The sequence below is a fragment of the Podospora pseudocomata genome, chromosome 5 (genome assembly GCF_035222375.1).
Source record: "Podospora pseudocomata strain CBS 415.72m chromosome 5, whole genome shotgun sequence".
NCBI lineage: Eukaryota > Fungi > Ascomycota > Sordariomycetes > Sordariales > Podosporaceae > Podospora > Podospora pseudocomata.
In genome coordinates this window covers 3,562,435-3,582,534 of record NC_085889.1, presented here as the reverse complement: position 1 = coordinate 3,582,534, position 20,100 = coordinate 3,562,435, and the positions used below count along the sequence as shown (strand labels likewise).

Below are 20,100 nucleotides of genomic sequence, written 5' to 3'. Positions count from 1 at the left end.
AGAAAATCTTGTTGAATTTCATATTCGAGGATACTTTCATTGTGTTTTCTTCCTATTCACGCCTCACGATTGATATTTCAAAGTGGTGACGTCTTCATGCAGAACCTGCCGATCACCCACCACCCAGATGTTCTTGCCCCTCAACTTTCCCATCTTGTTATTTTTAGACTTTGAACAATCCCATGGCTGGGAAAACTCTTTGCTCGCTCGAGAGAGATTTTGATCTGTTGTTTCTTTTTCCTGGGATGCGCTTTACGTATTCGCCACGGGCTCTCCACGTGTCAAAACAGTCTGTTGAGGTTTTCAGGAAGGGCGGACGATCGCCGATCTGGTTCAGACTACTTGTACCTTTTGTTGCTGCTGGGAGAGCACAGATTTAGGGATCTTTATTTCTTTTTTTTTTTTTAACCTAAACCTGACTTCCACCTGACTCATGTAGAGGGTTCTCTTGAAGTCACTGAACGATCAGTCTCCCAAGTATGTAATCAGAGGATCAATTACTCCCCAAACGAATCCTTCCTCCTCGCCGGCCAAACATCAATCCAAAACCTCCCACCGGTCACTTCTCCGAAAAAGCCCCTCTGTCCAATCCCACGGGTTTCCCATGCCGGTCCGGTGCGGCACCACCCCATACCTACCCAAAAGCCGTACATCCCCTCGCCGATCCCTTCGGAGAACAAATAAGTACCAGTACCTCCCTCACTCGCCACAACCCTTCTCTCCCATCACTGTAAAAGAGTTGCCCAAAGAGGAGGCAGATGCATCTATCCATTTATCTCTGGTTCCATTTATCCATTCCCGTCACGTCCCCCCAGTCAAGTCAAGCCCCATAAGGGACGAACCTCACTCGCCACACCCCTCTTCCCCCCTCTGATTCGTCCTCTTCTCTTCTCCAACCTTAAATTTGAGGCTCCTGCACTGCTCAGGAGCACCCAAAAGAGTGGCTGCGAGCTGCCCGAACAGACGCTGTGGCGAAAACAATGAGGTTTATCTGAGATCTCTGCATTTACTACCACCATTTCATTTCACCCCCCCAGTGCCGAAAACCCGGGAACTTTTGGGCCAGAAATGTGGCTCAACTGTGCAATTGTCTGTGTGATGTCCAGATGACGCAAAGCCACAATCTTTGTGTTGCTGCGGTAGGAAGACGTGGCTAGTGAGGGGGTGGCGAATGGTGACAGTTCGCCTGCTGAAAAAAAGTTAAAAAAAATAAAAATAAAGTCGGGAGGTTCCGTTTCGTTCACTTTTGTTGCGGTTGAAGGGGGAACGAACGAACTATTGTTAGAAAACGATCTTCCTTCTCGTGCAAAGTTGAGATGAAGGCGATGTTCATCCCAGATTATTAGTTCTGATGATGGTTGGTCGGACCAAACCACCCCCCCCTAATTCACCCCCTGTCACCCAAAACACTTACTCGCCACATCCCCCTACAAGCCACAAGAGTACAGATGGTATCCGACCATGCGTGCACACCCCTCGTTATCACGCAGATCTCCCGTCGCACAATACCCGCGGGAGCTGAACCCCATGGTCCCTTTCTCCCACCTGACTGGTCAAACCCCCATATATTCTTTTCCCGTCCCTCCGCGGCAGTGGGATGGGTGGGTGGTGTGTAGGTAGGGTTAGGTAGTGCCATGTGAGATATAGGGTGAGACATTTGGGGGAGAACCAACACTGGGCAGCAAGCAGTTGACACCGGAACCCCGTGGCACACCCACCCCATCCTGCAAGATGTGGCGAGTGACCTCGAATCGATAAGGAGAGGAGGGAAAGATATAGTGAGGGGAGAGTGTGTATATATCCCTCCCCCCTCCCCCTCCTCAACCCCGGGCCTGTACATACATACATGCAGCTCACGGGTACGCAATGCGTGCTGCGTTGTGTGCATAACGTTACGTTGCTTCGAACTGTGCGTTGCTGCACGATGTGATGTTTTTCCTCCGGTGGTGGTGGTGGTGGCTCGTGATATGTTGTTGAGGACCTAGGAAAAAAGAGTTCGTGTCACTTTTCAGGGTCCCATCTGTCGAAAGCTTACCGCTTGAGGATCATGAACCATGGCCCCCAGCTCTTTGCGATTAGGGTCGTTGCACAAGCTGATCATGTCATTGCCTCAAGCATCCGTCAATCGTCCTGAATACTGGGTGATAGTTGTTTGGTGAGCGCCAAGACAGGAAAAATAAAAAAAATAAAAGGGGGTAAGTCAAGACGAACAAGCGATGGTGAAAGCTAGACGTCAAGGTCAACATCATGATGTTCCATGTCCGAAAGACACATCTCAGCTTTTCCGGTGTGTGTGCTCCTCCATCTATTCGGCATCATCAATCACACTTCGAACCTGCGACGGACAAAGGCGACTGGCATGATCCGAAACCTGGGCCGATATCTGTACCACCAGCCTCGGTCCGTCTCAAACCCCATCATCGTTCTTCCTATGCCATCGAGGTAGGTATGAAGTAAATTGGCTGTGCTTGTCGCAACTAATTCGGCCTTCCTTTCCTCCCGCTGCGAGAAAATCATGCACGGAACTTGAGGCGATTTGCGCGTCCCATCCCTTCAATCTGGTAGATGATATGAGAACGGAGCGAGAATAGGGAGGGAGATGCTTGCGATTTTTTTTTCTTCCCCCTCCACGGAGGGCCAAAACCGCACAGCCACAATTCTAGAACTCTCAAAAATCTCTGCAAATGTGGGTGCATAACTGTTGATCATCTGTGGCTGTCGTGACATTTTGGATCGGATTCGGGAAGTAGGTAGAGAACAACAGGAAAAAGATCGGCAAAAACAACGACGACACTGATCTGCGAACCAGGAATGTTAGTTTTGTGTGTAAATCTAGACAAAGACGAAATTCTAAAAATAAAATAAAAAAAATAAAAGATTTACTGTGATTGTGCTTCCTCTTGTCGATCGATGTCCTGCATGTTGGCTGCGGTCAAGTGTGCAAGTGGTGATGGTGTTAGTCAACATTGAGATAGTAATAAATTCCCAGGAAGAAAAAACCCAACCCTCAACTACCGCGCCTGTGTAACAACCTCCCGATCAGCCCCCTTAAACCTCCACCACCAAGTTTACTCACCACCATTGGCTCCCCCCGTATAATCCTTCCTCTGGGTAGGTAGGTCTAGCTCGGTCCGGCAACAACACCACCACCACCCCCATCCACCAAAACAGCCCCATGCCCCCGAGGAGCCGCATGTCCCGTCCATTCGCTGTCAACCACTCAACCACTCAACCACTCTCACCTCCCCCTTCCCATCGCCACACAAAAAGTACCCTCTTGTCAATCTCTGTTTCTCCACACACGGTATCATACCATACACCGGCTCAGGCTGTTTCCGAGAGAACCATCACACGCCAGTGTGTTCATCCCCACCAACCCAATTGAGCCTCCACCCCATCCATCATCGAGATCTTGACCCCCTTCCCTTCCCTTCCCCCCCAATCAGCCTCTCTCAACAACAGCAACCCCTGACACCGACTTCTTTCCCCCATCCCGTCCGTTCTCTTTTCGCCAGCACAAGCAGGCCACGTTGTCGGTCGATTCCCAATGGAGCCAACAGTACATCCACCGTCAGTCAGATCATTCCTCAGCCGCATCAACATTTGTTATGCTCGTTTGTTTCAACCTCTTCATCCTTCCCCCCAGCCAGTCCTCCGGAGAGTTTGTTCCTTCCTTACCAGGGGGTTGGGGGGGGGGGGTGGCTTCATCGTTTTGTTTCCATATCTGTCCGTTTCGTGGTGAAAAAACATTGAACCTTACCTATTCCTAGCGTTCCTTACAACCGGCAGTCGCGGTAAGGTGGTTCTGTAATCTCCCAGGGTGGTGTCAGCCCATTTTCCGCGCGCCTAGGGTAAGAGATTCTCCCCCTTTCCGCCCCCCCTGGTTCATGTCGGACGAAAACGTCTTTTCTCTCTCGCTCATTCAGGAACACCTCCCTGAATCCCTGTCCGCCAAAGCCCAATAAATGTCAGTCTGAAACGGTCCCATTATGAAGACGGGTTGTCCTCCTTCCATTGGACCACAGGCCGCATATCGAAGCGCGTTTGCTATCCCATCCACTACTACTGACCTCGGTGAGCGCAGCGCGCGGGCGGCAGACAATGTCACCGTCTAATGTCAGCATCAGTACCTCAGATCAAGCAAATCACAAAACAACCAATAGAACATCATGTAATATCATCCCAAAAAACAAAAAAGATCTGCTTCCTCAATTTGACGTGAGAGAGAGAGAAAGAGAGAGCAAACACATCCCTAGGTAATGTTGATGTTGAACTCCCAAAGTAGTCTCATTTCAAACCGTCCACTGTCTTTACAGCCCGCAAAATCCCCCCGGCCCCCCCAAAAAAAAACTATAGACCAGCACATGTGGTACACAAAGTAGGTAAATAGTATAGCCGCAAGTGAAAAATACTCAAATATGGCATGTATTGTGACACACCACATCCATCAATCACCCCAAGAAGTTTAAACCACTCAACAAAATCCCAAACCAAAACCCACAAAAAAGAAAAAGAAAAAACAGATGGCCATTGATCTCAGGCCCCTATATATCTCCTCCAATCAAATACACAAGAAAAAAACACAAAAAAAAAGTTGGCCCCATCGAGGGACTTGGTATCTCAGAAGGAAAACAAAACTCGTTTCACAAACGCCAAAGCAAAGCACGATGGTTCCCATCTTTCCCCTTCCCCATATCATGCCTGCAATTTTGATGTTCAAAAAACAGATTGTGCCCGGTTCGAAAAAAAGGCCGCGAACCTACAACTCCCCCGCCTTCTAGAACCAGCCCAATTCGATGTTTGTTTCTTGTTGCCTCGTTAAAACAGCCAAATCCATATTGCTCTCCTTGCGTGTTTCGTTACCGTAAGCGTGTGTCGTAGGCAAAAATGGCGTTTAATACCGCAATCGAAGTTCATAACCCCTCTGTGGCGCCGTGTTGTTGGATGGGGAAGGCACGTCAGACTCCCCAGGGGCGTCGACCGCCATTTCCCATTCGCGCTTGACACCAGAGCCGCCCGTCTCGATGACCTCCAGTGTCATGTCCTGGCCCTCGGGAATTTCGCGGATGACGTCGTCGTCCATCTCCACTTCGATGCCACGAGGCAAGACGTGTACTGTTCGGATCACCCTACCAACGTCAAAGTTGTACTTCACAGAGAGTCTTCCGACAAAATCGGAGAGCGTCCTTTGCATCAAGTAGACGGCACGGTGCAGTTCCTGGCCAGAGGGCTCCGAGAAGTTTCGTCGCGCCACATAGAAACACGCGACAGGTTTGGGAGGGCGCTCCTGTGGTGGTCGGTAAGAAGAGTCAACGCCCAAGGCCTCAATCCACCCCGTGAGGTGACCAGCTTCGTCCACCTTCCTGACCTTGGTGGGCTGGTTGCCACCCTGTGCGGAACCATCGGAACCAATCTGATAGTCTTGCCAGTTCGGCTTACCGGCTACAGAGGCCTGTGAATGAAGAGAAAGTGAGCTCGGTGAAGGCGAGACCAGCGAAGATCCAGCCATGGAGCTACGTTCGCTTCTCCAAGCGGCCGGGTCCGTGTCCACCCTGGTGAGATCGACGGGCTCTCCGGGAAGCGACACCGGATGAAGATCAGGGTCGTCAATATCGTCACCCCGAAGGTACAGGACACTCACAGGACGGGTGCTGGTAAACATGTCCTGGAGAGTCTGAAGCTTGAAGTGCAAATCTTCCTCAAGATTCGGTCTGCCACCGCCTCCAGCAGAGCTGGCTGAGGACATGGACCAGGTACGCTTGTGCTTCTGCACCTTGCCGGGTCTCTGGACTGCCGAGCTGCTCTTGGACTGCGCTGCGCTGGGTCTCTTGCGCTTGCCAAAGTCCTTCATCCCACTCTCGGCCTGGGCGATCTGCTGCTTGAGCTTATCAATGGTTTTCCTGACGTGCGCAACATCATTGGAGAGTTTGCGCTCCGCTCCGTGGTCACGGAACAGCTTGACTTTGCAGTAGCAGATCTCAGCCTCAGGGGACGAAGGCGGTGGTGACTGGGAAGGATCCGATGGGAGGATGTGTGTCTTGGCACAGAGCCTCACAGGAATGCCCTTGACGCCCTTGGAATGGCTAAAGTCGGTGGAGAGGAAGTTGAAGCGGACAGCAATGTTGCACTCGACGGCGCCGTTGATGCCCGGAGTCCAAACCACGGAGAAGCCGTCAAATGAAGCAGTCTCCAGCTCGATACGGGCCCGTTTATCGTCGCCTTCGGAAGGCTGTCCAGCCTCAACGTACTCGACAGCTTGCAGCTTTCCTCCTCTCTGATGGGCCTCGTTCGTTCCGCGTCCCTCTTTCCACAAGCTCCAGCACACGCCCGGCTTTTGTCTCTGCTGCTCATCCTCAAAGGAGATTCTGACAAAGGTGCGGAAACGGGTACCAGGCGCCATGGGCATCGGCGGGTTGGTATCGACAATCGAGAGCGAATAGGCCTGACCCTTGTTGAGATATGTCACGGGAATCTCGTCGGCATGCTTGATCATGGCTGTTGGGGCATTCAAAGCAGTGTGGAAGCGGAACTTTTCCGCAGACGCCGGGAGAGGAACCGACATGGACATTCCAAACTGTCTTGTCTGGAAGGCAACCATGGGAGACTGGCCGTGGAATTTGCTGTCGATAGACACCATATGCTCATCTGCAGGGTCGGAATTCATGGGAGAGTCATCTTGGTCCATGGTCTCGTACCCGGTATCCTGGCGGAATATCGATGATGGGGCAAACGACGGTTGCGGAGGCTGATGCTGCATGAAAGGGTGGAACTGATGAAACTGCTGAGGATGGCCAAATCCATGGTGAAAGCCACCCACGTCCATTGCGGTAGTCCCGGAGTGAATAGCTCCATCTGAGGTCGGCAGGGACAACGGTGTCCCAAGCCCCATTCCCAGACCGAGGGTGGGTGTGTGGAGGTCGCCAGCGGTAGGATGGTAAAGTGTATTCGTGCCTCCTGGGGTAGGGGTATAGTAGCCGCCGGTTTGGTGAGGAAAGTTGGCAAAAGAAAACGAGCCCGGGTCTAGCAAGGACGGCGTGAATCTCCACGGCTCGTTGGCCGCTGCTGCCCGAGGAGTCGGGTCCTGGTCGCGAAAAGCCTCATGGCTTAGAGTTTGAGATCTGCCACGGCCGTGTTAGTCAAACGGTTGCTAACGGTGAGGCGCCAAGCCCTGACTCTCTGGAATCAGACGTTGACCCCGCGCCGAGTTTGGCTTTTTGGTAGACTTCTTCATACACACACACACACACACGTGGGTTAACAGGAGAAAAAGAACATACGTTTCTTGCGCCGAAACAGCAACTGCGGGGTGGCCAGCGGTGGTGGTGCTGGCTGGCTGGGCTGCACCGGCTGATGAAGTTACAGCGGCAACCTCAGGAAACTGTTGTCTAAAATTGGCCAGCAGATCATCCCCAGGCTTCTGCGAGCTCGTCCTAATGAGTGGAAATTCTTGTGTCAGTAAAAGTTCACGGGCCGAGGTCATAGTCGAGCGCGAGTTGCGCGGACCTCTTTTGGGCAGTCCGATCTTTTTATTTTATTTTTCGAACAGGGCTTCGACGACTCACCTTTGTCGAAACATGTCTGCGACGGAGACACTGCACCGGTGGTAGCGACTGCGGGCAACAGCTCTTTGGTGGAGCGCTCTTTTATCTCGGTCAAGCGCACCGTGTTGTGAGATATATCGTGGGTCGTTGCAAAGACAGCTTGAACGTGTGTGTACCGTTCGGTGAGTGGGCGGGAAGCGACGGTGGGATGGTGGGGGAGGTGAGTAAAGCTCTGGCAGGTAGGGAACAAGCTACCTTATCGACGAGATCAGATGTTTCGAGGATGTGTATGCTCGCTCGACAAACGGAACGAGCTGTGGGGGAAAAGAAAAAAAGCCAGCAAGCGAGGGAAAACGGCAAAGTTGCCAGGCAGAGGAGGGTAAGGTTGTTATTGTCTGGTATTCGGAAGGTCCAGTAGGTCTTTCGGGTGCATGGACTGGACGAGAGGTGCGGCCGGCCTTGTATATACCGGCTGGTACAAGCTCAGCTAATAAGCGCGAAAGCACAGGCTCGTCTGTGGACCAGAGAAAAAAAAAGATTGAAACTGAGGGAACTGAGGACTGGTGAGGGATAGGCCTGAGTTCAGAGTTTTGACTGACAGGCTGAGGTGGAGGTGTGGCCGGGACAAGAGATACCTTGTTACCTTAGTTATGGATTAATGGAGATGGGGATGGGGGATGGGGGGAATGCGTAAAAAAGGTGGTGCGCTATAGGGTGGTCTAACTGGAAAGAGTAATCCAGTGTCAGAGTCGAAGGGGGGGTGGGGCCGGAAATGCTGGGCGATGTCGAGGTACATCCATGCATGGAGCGAGAGAGAGAGCAACAACGGGGCCGAGAGAACGAGAGGAGACTCGACGATGCGGGAAATTGTTTGCGAGAAGGGTACCGTACCGCTCGGGAGGGTCAGGTGGTTGCCACTGGAGCTGCAGCCGGTCGATGGCTGCAAGAATATTTTGGTTATCTTTATGTGGGAGAGCGGGAGACGACAGGCCATCAAGAAAGAACTAAAGAAACTGATGAAAGAGCGAGAGAGTGAGAGAGCGGCGCGGATGGAAGTACCCTCCATCTCAGCCTGACGCGGCCATCTCGTCTGGCACTTCTCATCAAGCACATGGAACACTTCTGTATGGGCATTGCGAATTGCATGTCGGGCACATCACACCTGGTGCGGGGTTTTCCCGTGCTTCTCCCGCAAAAAATGGCAAGGGTGTGTCTTTACTCGGTCGACACTTTTGATACATGGGTATCTTACCGCACAAAATAGTGGTGCAATAATTATTATCATGATTTTGCTGGTGAGAGGAGAGGAGAGGAGACGAGGCTGCTGGGAAGGGATGGGCGGTCGAGTCTTCGCCATACCTTGTCCGCATTTCTCATTGTGACCAGGACCTCGACAACGGTGACAGCATGCAGCTAGAGAATATAATAAGATTGAAGGAGGGATGAATATACCGGTCTTGACCCACACCAGGGTGTGTCGCATCCACCCATTAAACCATTTCGATGCAGGCGCGGGGAAGTTCACCCATCATCAAACAAAACCATAAACATGCATCATCCTCTGTGCCGCTGCTTGTTCATCTTCCTCATGCTGTCATGTCATGAATCTCGACCGCAAACCCACGCGCAATCTCGTCGTGGTTTCAAGGTGAGTAAGGTAACAGATCGAGATCGAGGTAACGGGGCCCTCGGAATGGGAGATTGCCCGCGCCTCCGTCCACATCTGGCAGGAGCGGTTCGGCCGTCCGTTCTCAATTGAGGTTGTAAGACGGCAACCTTTTCCGAAAGTGTCAGGAGCTGGTTGTAGAGGAAATCCGATTGTCCAATGCCTCGCACCGCCGTTATACATATAGCACGGCTATTAAGGTAAATATCGTTGGGAAGATGGTGCGTCGGGTAAAGTACAGCTACATTATCCAGGACTACCACAGACGACCGACTATACCCAGACACCCAGAGAAGAGATGTGGCTGTGCTCAGCCACTCGCCTCGAGCTTGCGAAGCCTGCGAAGCATCATCTATCTGTGCGGTCTAGAAGGAGAGGAGATCACTATGTTCTAGCCACAGTTGTCAATTGATAGATAGAAAACTAGGGAAAACTCCGTGCAGAGGAAAAGCAGTCATCCGTACGCAGGGAACTTTTGTCAGTGCTGAGCAATGTTGAGGGAAGGGGCTCACGGGCTCTGTCGTTGCCTTACATACAGCACCCAAGGTTCGCCACGAAAATGGCAACTTCGGTCGAACACCTCACTCATGTCCTTCTGAAATTTTGATGGATTGTGTGAGTGCGTGAGTGAGTGCCAAAACTCCCCCCCTCTCCACCCCACCCGAAGAAGCGGCAGAGACTCGTTGCGGTATGGGGTTCCGTCTTAGCCCTTGAGCGGGCGCAGGAATTGGCAGGGCTATCCTAGCCACACCGTTTCTATCCCGTGTGGCCGTCTCAAAGTTTTGGTGCCTGTCCACTGTTCAACGAAAAAGTCCGGCCTCACCTTCGATTGTTGTGTCCTCTAAGACATTTTGGTTATCATGGCTCCAGAACTACAGACACCTCTTGAAGAAGTCTCAGAAACGATATCTTTTGCGCTCAACCAAGACCCCTCTTTTTCGGGGTCTGGGGTCCTCCGGGGGGTGCTGGTGATGGTCGACTCGGCCGCGCAGCAATGGCTGGCAGGGATCTGCATCCACATGCGCACTCAAAAACGCTACGTTAAATTCTCACAATTATGACGTCAGTCACGATTCCGTTGTGTCTTGCTTGCCCAATTGATCTAGCGCGCGAAAACGTTCCACATATTATTATTTTCACAATCACGTTTGTTTGTCCTCATCGACAGCAACACCACCAGGGATCCTCTTCACATGAGCCTTATAGTAGCAAATATCAGCAGACAATGACATGTCGACACTTGGCCAGCTCGTTCTGTTCCTTTTGTGGTGGTATCGACCTGCCTGGCCCACAGCATAAACTCGTCCAATCTGAACAGGGACACCCGTGTCGGCTCGAGGCACGATTACGTCGATCTCAACTTCTTTTGGGCTCCCGAATCCCAAAGTTTCAGTATCGGCATTCTGGAAGTCTTCTGGTGGCAGAATGCTAGCAACACAATCTCTTTTTCCCCCTTCGCTTACGCCGTGTCACCGGCTCTTGAAGGGGAACCATATCCGTCCCGAGTCTGAAATGCCCACATACATGAACTGCGATGGCATGTATGTATGTACAAAGGCGAGAAGCAGACACGAACACCCTTTGCGCATAAGGCTGAGTGAGTGTTTACATGTTGCCGAAAAGGGCTCGCCGTCCCCGGCAGCAACAGGTGAACCGACGGCGGGAGCAGCAGCCGTGACAACAAGGCCAAGCTCTTTTGACCTGCATCGCATGCAGTGCTAGGCCCGGGTCCAAGTCGAAAGCTGGCCAGAATCAGAGACTCCATACAGGATCTAACGGTCGCGTAGAAGAAAAATACCAGAGCGGTGGAATGCTCGCTCTCAGGGCTGGAATGGATGAACTCACAGCCACAGCCACAGCGTCCCAGACACTTTTTTTTCTCATCACGATCGACCCGCTGCGTTCACGGGCTCGATCTCCCGATCTGCAAGGGGTTCTCGGGATTCAGTGCTACGATTCGGTATCATTGCTCTTCCAAAGCCGGCAGAATATCAGCACTGCTGCAAAAAGGGTTGTGAAGGGGGCGCAAGACCCTGAGATCTATCTCTACATACGATCTATTATTATACACCCATACGTACATACATACATACATCTACAAAACTATCTCTATGCAGCAGTGAGCTACACTACCTCTGTGTTCCCCAATACAGCAAGCTGCATACGGTTCTATTCTATATATGATCATGAGCACGTGCTCACTGTCATTGATGCTGATATAGCCTCTACACCGTATTTGCATATCTGCTTGGCACACTGCCGACTTGGCTAAAGGCACGCCATTGTTTAGCATCCCTGGGATACCCTCCTCTCGTTGCGAAGCGTGCGAAGCTATTCCCAGCACCTGGTGGACCCAACATTTGACACTGGACTAACATGACGTCATGGCTCCATCCAGTCCGGAGCGTTTCAAAAAAGAAAAAAAAGAGGGGGGGTTTGTCGCGGGAGAGGAGCCGTCCCCCGGAGCTGGTTCTACGTGGCATATCGGCCCCCAATTTTCATCAACAGAAGCATTTCTGTCGCAAACTTCACCGCTTCAGAACAAATCACAAGATTGATGATGCCAGCAGTAAAGCCAGCAAGTACCGAATCAGAGGCGGCCAAATTGATAACCACCATCAGATCATTGCCTATCATGGGGTAAAATCGAGAGGGTGGGCGATCACTCTGCCGCGTGTTCACAGAAACACCCGCTGTGTGTGATTCGCCGACGAGCAGTCGGTCCTGCAGCCGAGACAGTCCTCCTGCGGCCTCTACGTCATTCTGGCATGTCACCTCTGCATTTTGTCGATATCGGATTGTTGCCGAAATCCCATTGCTTTCTCTCTTTCGTCGTCTCCATCACTGATGAAGAAGGTGGTGTGTGGTTGCGACGAGGCTGGGCGTCCTTCGTCTCGACCCAACCCCCAGCCGTTCCAGCCGTCCATCCCTCCCCCCGCCCTTCATTCCCGCTTAACCGCTTGTCGGAGCGAATACCGTTTATTTCTCGGTTAGTGGGGGGGGGGAGGTCGTTAGGTCAGGCTCCATATCAGACGTAAAATGACGTCAGTGTTGAACCTGTCAAGGGTGGGCACGGGCCCTTTCTCTCTTTTCCCCCCCCCATCTGTCCGTGCGTTTCTTTTCTGACAAGCGCGGTGGAGCCTCGAGTTGACGCGAGCAAGGGGGCTGCTTGAACGACACACACCTCCAACAGATCGGACAAACACGAGATGATCGGCTTTTTTTTTTGTGTATAAAATATTTCCCAATGGGACCCTAAACACCCTGAATTGCCGGCTGACTCCGAGGAGGGGGGATTCACCGACACAGGCAGGGTCCGGAAATCGCGAGGAAACCCGTTGATGATCTTTTTTGCTCCACGGAGTCAAGTCCGGCAGTTCCCAGTGGTTGGAGACGAGCTTTTTACCTAGGTATGCAATGCTACGATATTACTGCACACCACATTTCTTTCTCACGGTTGCTTATACGCCGGATATTGCTTGCTTTGCTTTCCTGCACTGGGGGGATGCCCGTGTGTGTGTGTGTGTGTGTGTGTGTGTGTGTGTGTGTGTGTGTGTGTGTGTGTGTGTGTGTGTGTGTGTGGGTGTGTGTATGTGTGTGTGGTGAGGATAATGCACAGTGCTACGGAACCCGGAGTACATGCCGCAGTGTGGTGCTTAATCCACTGGCGATATCAAAACACACACATACCGATTATACATACTACTTCCACTTTCTCACCGACTTCGGGGTTAAAGCGGGAAAAAGACTTGGCTGACATAATCGATATTCACAGAGGACATTTTTTGAAGCTAATCTTGCGAGAGAGGGACAGCATTCGGAGTCTGGGGGGTGGGCCCCGTGGGTTGTGGCATCGTCTGTTTTTTATTTCATCTTTGGTGTTGTTTGTTTGAGAACCCCGGTCTCGGTAGCGGGTGGACGATGGATGGGCTGCAATGCGGATGGCGTACATGGTATATGTGGGTGGGTGGTGGAGGTAGAGGAACGGGTAAATGTTGGGGTCCATCCCGAGTGCCCTGGGTCGTTGTTGTGGAAGGGGAGGAGGGTCACAATATTGACTGAGGGGACCGGATTCGATTCAGGGGCTGCTGCACTACTCCAGTGAGGTGTTGCAAGAGCTAAAAGAGATGACGGATACTGACTGGCTACCTTGCCTGAGTAAGAGATGTAAACTCGAGGGGCGTTTGCGCGAGGTAGAGAATGGGCACTAGAGGCATTCTTCGCGTCATACCTAAGTAGGTACGGGTGGTATGAATGGTTGTCGTTTCATTGGTAGACAAGAGAGATGACTCTATCTTCAATGGCCGCTTCACCTCACAATCTTGAGGCCAGAGACATGGCCATGGCCGTCTTCTATTAGATGGCAACTATGACCATTCCAGAAGACCATACTTTAGGGGTCTCACACCACAGTGCCAGCAACCAGGATACACTGCTGTGTTCTCTAAAGTTGGATGAATGATGGTTTCTCTGGTGGGCCAATCCTTTCCCTGTCTGGGTTTGGTTTGCTGCTGCCGTCAACCGTCAACGTTCTCTCTGCCCTACCGTCGCCGTTGCAGCGCTTTTTTTACCCCGCGGCGGGTGGCAGGCTGAACGCTGATCACCTCCCTACCTCGCCGCTTCCACCCCCGGTTCGTTGCGTGGTCTTTGGGTGGTGTGGAAAACGGTTGTCACGGTGGGCGTGGTTTCCACGTTGGCCTAACGAACGTCCTTGCCGCAAACATGATGAACACACAACCAGTGCATTTTGTTGGCAGAAAACGAGAAACGCTTTTGTCACTCTCCTTCTCAAAGGCGCTGAGAAGAGAGTGCTTTCCCTGTCGGGTTAGCAAACGGGGTGACAACATCTCCACATTGCAAGCACATACCCTTGCCATCAACTAAGGGAAAGCCCTTCTCGAGCAATAACTTGAAGTTGTAGTTTGATACAACGATAGAAGGTAAACACGATAAAAGCACATCTCGTGAAGTTTTCTAAACACAGGGAGGTTAGGTGGGGTGGTACGATTTTCACCTACCTAGGGAAGTAGTGCGATCTCTTCACACTGATCCAAGTAACAAGACTCTTAGTTGGGTTCAAGCATTCTGTCACAAATCCGGGGGGTTGTCAGGCTATCAGCACTTTCCCAAAAGGTCAAAACGTGTTTTTGTCATCATGTATTTACTAGAAGGGGTGATGCAGCCCAAGGCGACGTCGAAAGTGTTATTTATAAAAGATCATCACCAGCACTTACCTACTTATCTACCTGTTGGTAAGCCGCACTTATGCAGCCCGAGATTGGTGAGAGAATGGGATGATGGGAGCAACCGGGGACCATGGGAAAGTTGAAAAATGGCATGACAATGATGGGATTGCTCGGGGACGACTGCCTTTGTGGTAAACCGTGTGGTGGTGCTAGGACTGCCGATCACCGCCGGCATGCCACGCGGGACCCAACAAGCAGTTGTGCAAATCCAACACCGACTCTGCTCACTTGACGGCGCGATAACCACCTATTTCTAGCCCAAACAAATCAACGAAAGTTTAGCAAGTACTCTGAAGCACTGAGGAGTGTACTGTCCAAATCCCATTCAGCAGATATTTAAAGCGGTGATAGTATGGCCGTTTGAAGTAGTATAAGCACAACTGTTTTTTGTCAACTTGCTTTTTTGGACCCACGTGCGTGCCTATCGTCGTGGTTTTCCAGAACGGGGGAGAAGGAAGCTGATCGATGATGGGTGATCAATACCCGTCTCGTCCCTGCGTGGGGATTCATGCACCTGCCATGCCTCAACACTGGGGTGTGGCTGGTGGTTGAGGGTTGCAGTTAACGGGTGTTTATGCTGCAGGAGAAGGGGAGGGGGCTTGCCTTTGCATTTTCTCGTACAAGAGAGGGGTGATATGAAGCCCTGGCTCGGCTATATTAAATATTACATGCTTGCTGGTGCTTTGATCCTCTTCTGGAAACAGAGACACTGGGTCTTCTACTGTGCAGGTAGGTGATATTTCCAATCTCGTACTATGGAGTCCGTGGTTACTGATGGGCGGCGTTCGTTGTGAGTGTTCATTTTCCGAGAGTGGCTGAGCAGCGGTTGGAGTTGTAATCTCTCGTAATTTCTTGCTGTCCCTATATCGTGCTTTGATGAGAGTTGTTGAGAATGGGCGATCAGCTTGTAATGAGAATATTGCAAGAATGATTCGAAAACTAGCCAACTCCAGAAGGGAAAGTGGTGTCTTTCTAGACGCCCTCCCGACACCATGTGGTGTCTGTATTACAGCGGTGATCGACCGAGGGGCAGTCCAACATCGGCACTCGGTGACCACCCCAGAGTTAATGATCGGCAGTTCAAGTGCCCCATTCCCACACTCGCTACCCAGACAAACTGAACTGGTCGACCGGCGTTAAGGACAGCGTACCCGTTCTCGTATTCGATAGCCGAAGGAGAGAGGAAAATCTTTATTTTTATGTTTCCTGTTGGCAGGCGACTGCAGGTGATCTTCGTCTTTTAGCGAGTCCGACCTGAAGGTGCTTGCGTAAGGTACGGATCTGGCGGGCTTCGGGTATGTTGATCATGGAACGGCAGGTGGGAGCTGGGTTTAAACTCGGGCCGATACTGCGGAACGGGGCCGTTGGGAAGCCGGGAGATGGGATGTGGGACCAAAGGATGGGATTTCGGGATGGAGCTTTGAGGGAGGAGGGCATCGAGGGGTGTCATGCAAGTGATCGGTCGGTTTTGGTCCCTTGCTTCCGGCATGTGCGGAAGGGGAAGCTTATCAGGGAGGGTCCGTCAGCAAAAGGGTGTCGCATGGGGGAGCGTCTTCTGGGAGTACGGCATGGAATGGCATTGCATGTGCCGTGGGCGGGGGATACAACATTTTTGCCTGTAGTCGGTATGCGTGATGGCGCATATTGGGAGGAGAGGGTGTGGTGTAGAGTAGAGGTGATGATGGCATTTGGTGGTCGTGACAAGCTTACCTCGACATATCTTAAAATGACTTTGTTGTTCGGTGATGCGAGGAAGCGGCATCTTGAAGGAAGACATCACATATTTGCCAGATGGAAAGTTTCGCTCTTGTCTCCCTGTATACTTACCCATATATACCTTGGGTATATAAATCTGTGTTTGGGAATTCCGAGCTCCGTCCTTGAAGATTCTCGAGTAATAGCAGCATGAGGGCAAATCAGCGAAGGAAATTTGTTGGTCGGCCCTAAAAATGACAAAGAAAACAATTTGAGAGTTACCTGGTTATCCGCAGAGAGCTACATTTATCCTATCTTTCAAGCCATAGGCCTGAAAAGGTAATGTATTTATGTAGTCAGCTACCCTAAGAAGATGCTTCGAAGATTAGGTCTTGAAACATACTCAAAGGCCTGAACAATATCTTTGTAACTCGTTTACAAGCCATTTCCTCGATCAGAGTAGGGAGGCTACATGAGATATCTACATAGCCCCGAAAAAAATCGCGTTTCGAATTACAGTCTCCAAAGTATATGACTGAAGGTAAGCGGTCAGTTATATAGTTCACGGGAGAGAGTAGTGAATTCCGTAGTTCAGTTTAGTATAAGCGAGCTGTAGATTATTCTAGGTATAAGAGTTGGCAACCGTAGATTTCCATCTATGGTCTGGTCGATATTGGAGAGGAAGAGACAATGGTATTTCTATCAAAAAGAGGACAGGACAATCACACCTGTCTGATCGTCAAAGAGGATATTGTGGCCGAAGACAGAATCCGCATATGTAATGCGTCAAGGCTCTTCCGGCTACACAGGGCTGGCTGGCGACCATTCGGAGCAATAAATCAAGCCGCGCTATACTGAATATATTTGATATTCAGCGGATCTCGACTGTCTGCACCAGGTCATCGAGGTTTCGAAGATGGGTCAGGGGCTCCAGGTACCTCGAGTGCTTTTACTCGTGGTTCAGAGGACTTTGGAAGACATCTCTGAGAACGAGGACAGTTGTTGCTAGATACGCTACTTCAGACATTTTAATACTTGCTTGAAGAAGTTCTTGGACTCATAGGGAATCTGCTTCGTAAATGGTCAGCCGTGGTGTCAGACGGATCTAGACTAGGCAATCAGAGAAGCGACCTTCCTTGTAAGACGGTGTTGATGTAGCTCGCAATGGCTCACATGAGCAGCGGGTTGTTGTATCGTTGAATGGTCCATTCAGAAGTCAAAATATTGTCGTTGGATCTGGCTGAGCATCGTGTTGAAGGCTTGAGTGTGGTCGCATAGCTGAGCGTTGAGTAGCAACGGCCGGAGGAAAGAGAACACAGCTCATGTACATCTTCATATTGTCGCAGGCCAACATCCATACAAAAGTCGGTACCTTTTCTTCGTTGCAGCAGGATCCCGCACCTATCTGTGTAACCGTGATGTCGTGTTCTACCAGCTGGACCCCTGGTATTGAAGGTCGGATGAGTCTCAGCTATGTCCAAAATAATTCACCAGCTCTTCCTTGCTCCCACGTTCCCCAACCACTCGCCAAGAGAGCGTTAGAAGAGTCTAGATAGATGGCGCAAGGCGGCATCACCGTGTTATCTGAACACTGTCGAGGTAGTCATTAGCATCTTGGTGACGCCCGTGGTTCAAACCCTGGGCTCTGATTGGCTGGAAAGCTCCCATTTCTAGGTAACCGAGGCCTTGGGGTTTCACTCGAGGGGTTCGGTTGGAATTGAACTGGCATGTTTCTGGGTGGCCTCTTGACCTTTATCTGCCCCCTCTTCCCAGCCCGCTGGTCCGCTGGTCCTGAGGAAGGCCATAGCTGAAAAGATTCGAGCAAGGACCGCCTGGTGAACGGGCATGGCACAGCATAAACACAAACGTTGGCCGCAACTTTAAAACACATTAAAAAGCTGGAAGGCGGTTTTGCCCCGCATCGAAATTCCTTATCAGCAGTGCTCCTGGCCCCCGGCTTATCACCGCGAAGTGGCGCCCGGCCTCCCGCATTGGCTGACTCGACGGATCCCCCAGCAACGCTAGCCCACCGCCCACCGGGTGCATCACTAGCCTGGCCCTTTGAACCTCGAATTCTACCCTAAAACAATCTTCGAACGAACTTGGCTCGCTTTGCCCTCCACCATATCCCAAATACCGTTGACACTTGCTCGACCCATCATCGAAGAGTCCCTGGATAACCTACCGTCTCTTCATCGAACCGCGCGCGCTGTGTGGAGGAAGGTCTAGGGACTGAACAGTGACAGCATCTACATCATGTCTGGCTGGTTCTCGTCCGCTCCGTCTTCGGCGGCGACACCTGCCGATGCCAACGCCGGTGAGGACCATGTGAGCGACGGATCGAAGCTCAAGACCTTTATTGGCATTTTGAAGAAGTGAGTATGAAACATGGACTGTGTCGATATGGAACTTAGAGTCCCAAGACCGGCGGTGACATTTGGCTCACACCACACACCTTCAACAGGTTTATCGGCGTGTCTGATCTCGCTGCCGTTCGATTCTCGCTGCCCTCCCAGCTTCTCGAGCCTACACCAAACCTTGAATACTGGAACTACCTCGATTCCCCGAGTGCTTTCGCCGCGATTGGAACCGCCGATGAGCCTGTAGATCGCATGCTCGAGGTGTTACGATTCTGGTTCACCAAGGATTTGAAATATGCCAAGGGGAAGCCGTGCAAGCCCTACAACTCTTGCTTGGGCGAGTTCTTTCGGGTAGGTTGACTTTGATGTTGGGAGAGATCGTGGACTTTGCTGATAGGTGGCAGTGTAACTGGGAAACTGAGGATGATGCTCCGAGAATCGACACTTCGGCACTCAGAAAGAGTCCACCAGGGAGTAGCTCTTCTAGTATGAAGTCTGCCAAGTCTGCCATCCCAGCAGGGCTTGGCTCCAGCGACCCTCGGGCAGCCTCCACCGTATCAGTCACTCAGTCGGCAGCCAACCCTACAAAGCCAGTGAGGATTTCCTACCTGACAGAGCAGACCTCTCATCACCCTCCAGTCAGCGCTTTCTACATTGATTGCCCCGAAAAGGGCCTTCATGCCAAGGGCTTCGACCAGATTACAGCCAAGTTCACCGGTACCTCCATCAAGGTTATGCCCGGCGAGCACAATCTGGGTATCTTCATCACGGTGGACCGCCGAGATCATGAGACATACCAGCTCACCCACCCGGCCGCTCATCTGGGCGGTATTCTGACGGGCGCTTTGAGCGTGAGTGTTGGTGATATGTGCTACATCACATGCCCTGAGACCAAGCTCAAGGCCATCCTCCGATACTATAATGACGGCTGGCTTGGCCGGACAACCAACAAAATGGAGGGCATCATCTTCCGCTATGATCCTGAAAACGACAACAAGACTCAAATAAAGGACGTACCGGTAGAGGATATCCTCATTCGTCTTGGAGGCGCGTGGAAAGAAAAGATTGTCTTTACTGTTGGAAACAAGCCTCTGGTGAGTATTTGCATACATGGCTCAAACTGGGTGTTTGGGAGACTAACACGCAACTAGGAATCCCACCCTCCAGAGCGGCAGATTACCATCATTGATGTTGCTCCATTGAGTGTGGCGCCAAAGGTCCTCCCGCCTGTTGAGAAGCAGCTCCCCAACGAGTCTCTTCAGCTTTGGAGTGAAGTCACCAAGGCGATTCATGCCAAGCAATTTGGCAAGGCTACAACAGTCAAACAGGAGCTTGAGGAGGCCCAACGTGAGAAGGCTCGGGAGCGAGAGAAGAAGGGAGAGACCTGGACGCCGGTATTCTTTGAGCAGGCTACTGATAAGGCCGGTAAGCCTTCGCTCACAGAAAAGGGCAGAGAGGTGCTGAGGCGGGCCCAAGCTGGCAACTGGGACATGGATGGCATTCTTTAATGATGGGGCAGGAATGGAATGATACATGATAGCGTAACCACACAGGGAGCAACACTCGTTCACTTGCATAGCTGATTTTTTGGG

At 51.5% G+C, this 20,100-nt stretch overlaps 3 protein-coding genes across 3 annotated transcripts; 1 reads left to right on the top strand and 2 right to left on the bottom strand.

Annotated features, from left to right (window-relative positions):
• Positions 1–1,928: 1,928 nt before the first annotated feature.
• On the bottom strand, positions 1,929–3,988 carry QC762_0085610 (uncharacterized protein; the record flags this gene model as incomplete). The annotated part of the gene is made up of 2 exons (XM_062883988.1): positions 1,929–2,798; positions 3,933–3,988. 2 exons carry the CDS (start codon positions 3,986–3,988, stop codon positions 2,669–2,671), a joined length of 186 nt encoding a protein of 61 aa, XP_062742605.1. The 3' UTR covers positions 1,929–2,668.
• Positions 3,989–4,894: 906 nt separating this feature from the next.
• Positions 4,895–10,186, bottom strand: QC762_508610 (uncharacterized protein; the record flags this gene model as incomplete). Its single annotated transcript, XM_062891275.1, has 3 exons — positions 7,563–10,186; positions 7,278–7,430; positions 4,895–7,118 (listed from the first exon to the last, which is right to left on the bottom strand). Exons 1-3 carry the CDS (start codon positions 7,574–7,576, stop codon positions 4,895–4,897), a joined length of 2,391 nt encoding a protein of 796 aa, XP_062742604.1. The 5' UTR covers positions 7,577–10,186.
• Positions 10,187–17,703: 7,517 nt separating this feature from the next.
• Positions 17,704–20,016, top strand: QC762_508600 (uncharacterized protein; the record flags this gene model as incomplete). Its single annotated transcript, XM_062891274.1, has 4 exons — positions 17,704–18,523; positions 18,613–18,859; positions 18,913–19,602; positions 19,660–20,016. The coding sequence occupies exons 1-4, from the start codon at positions 18,405–18,407 to the stop codon at positions 20,014–20,016; spliced, it is 1,413 nt and encodes a 470-aa protein (XP_062742603.1). The 5' UTR covers positions 17,704–18,404.
• Between the last annotated feature and the right edge of the window lie 84 nt (positions 20,017–20,100).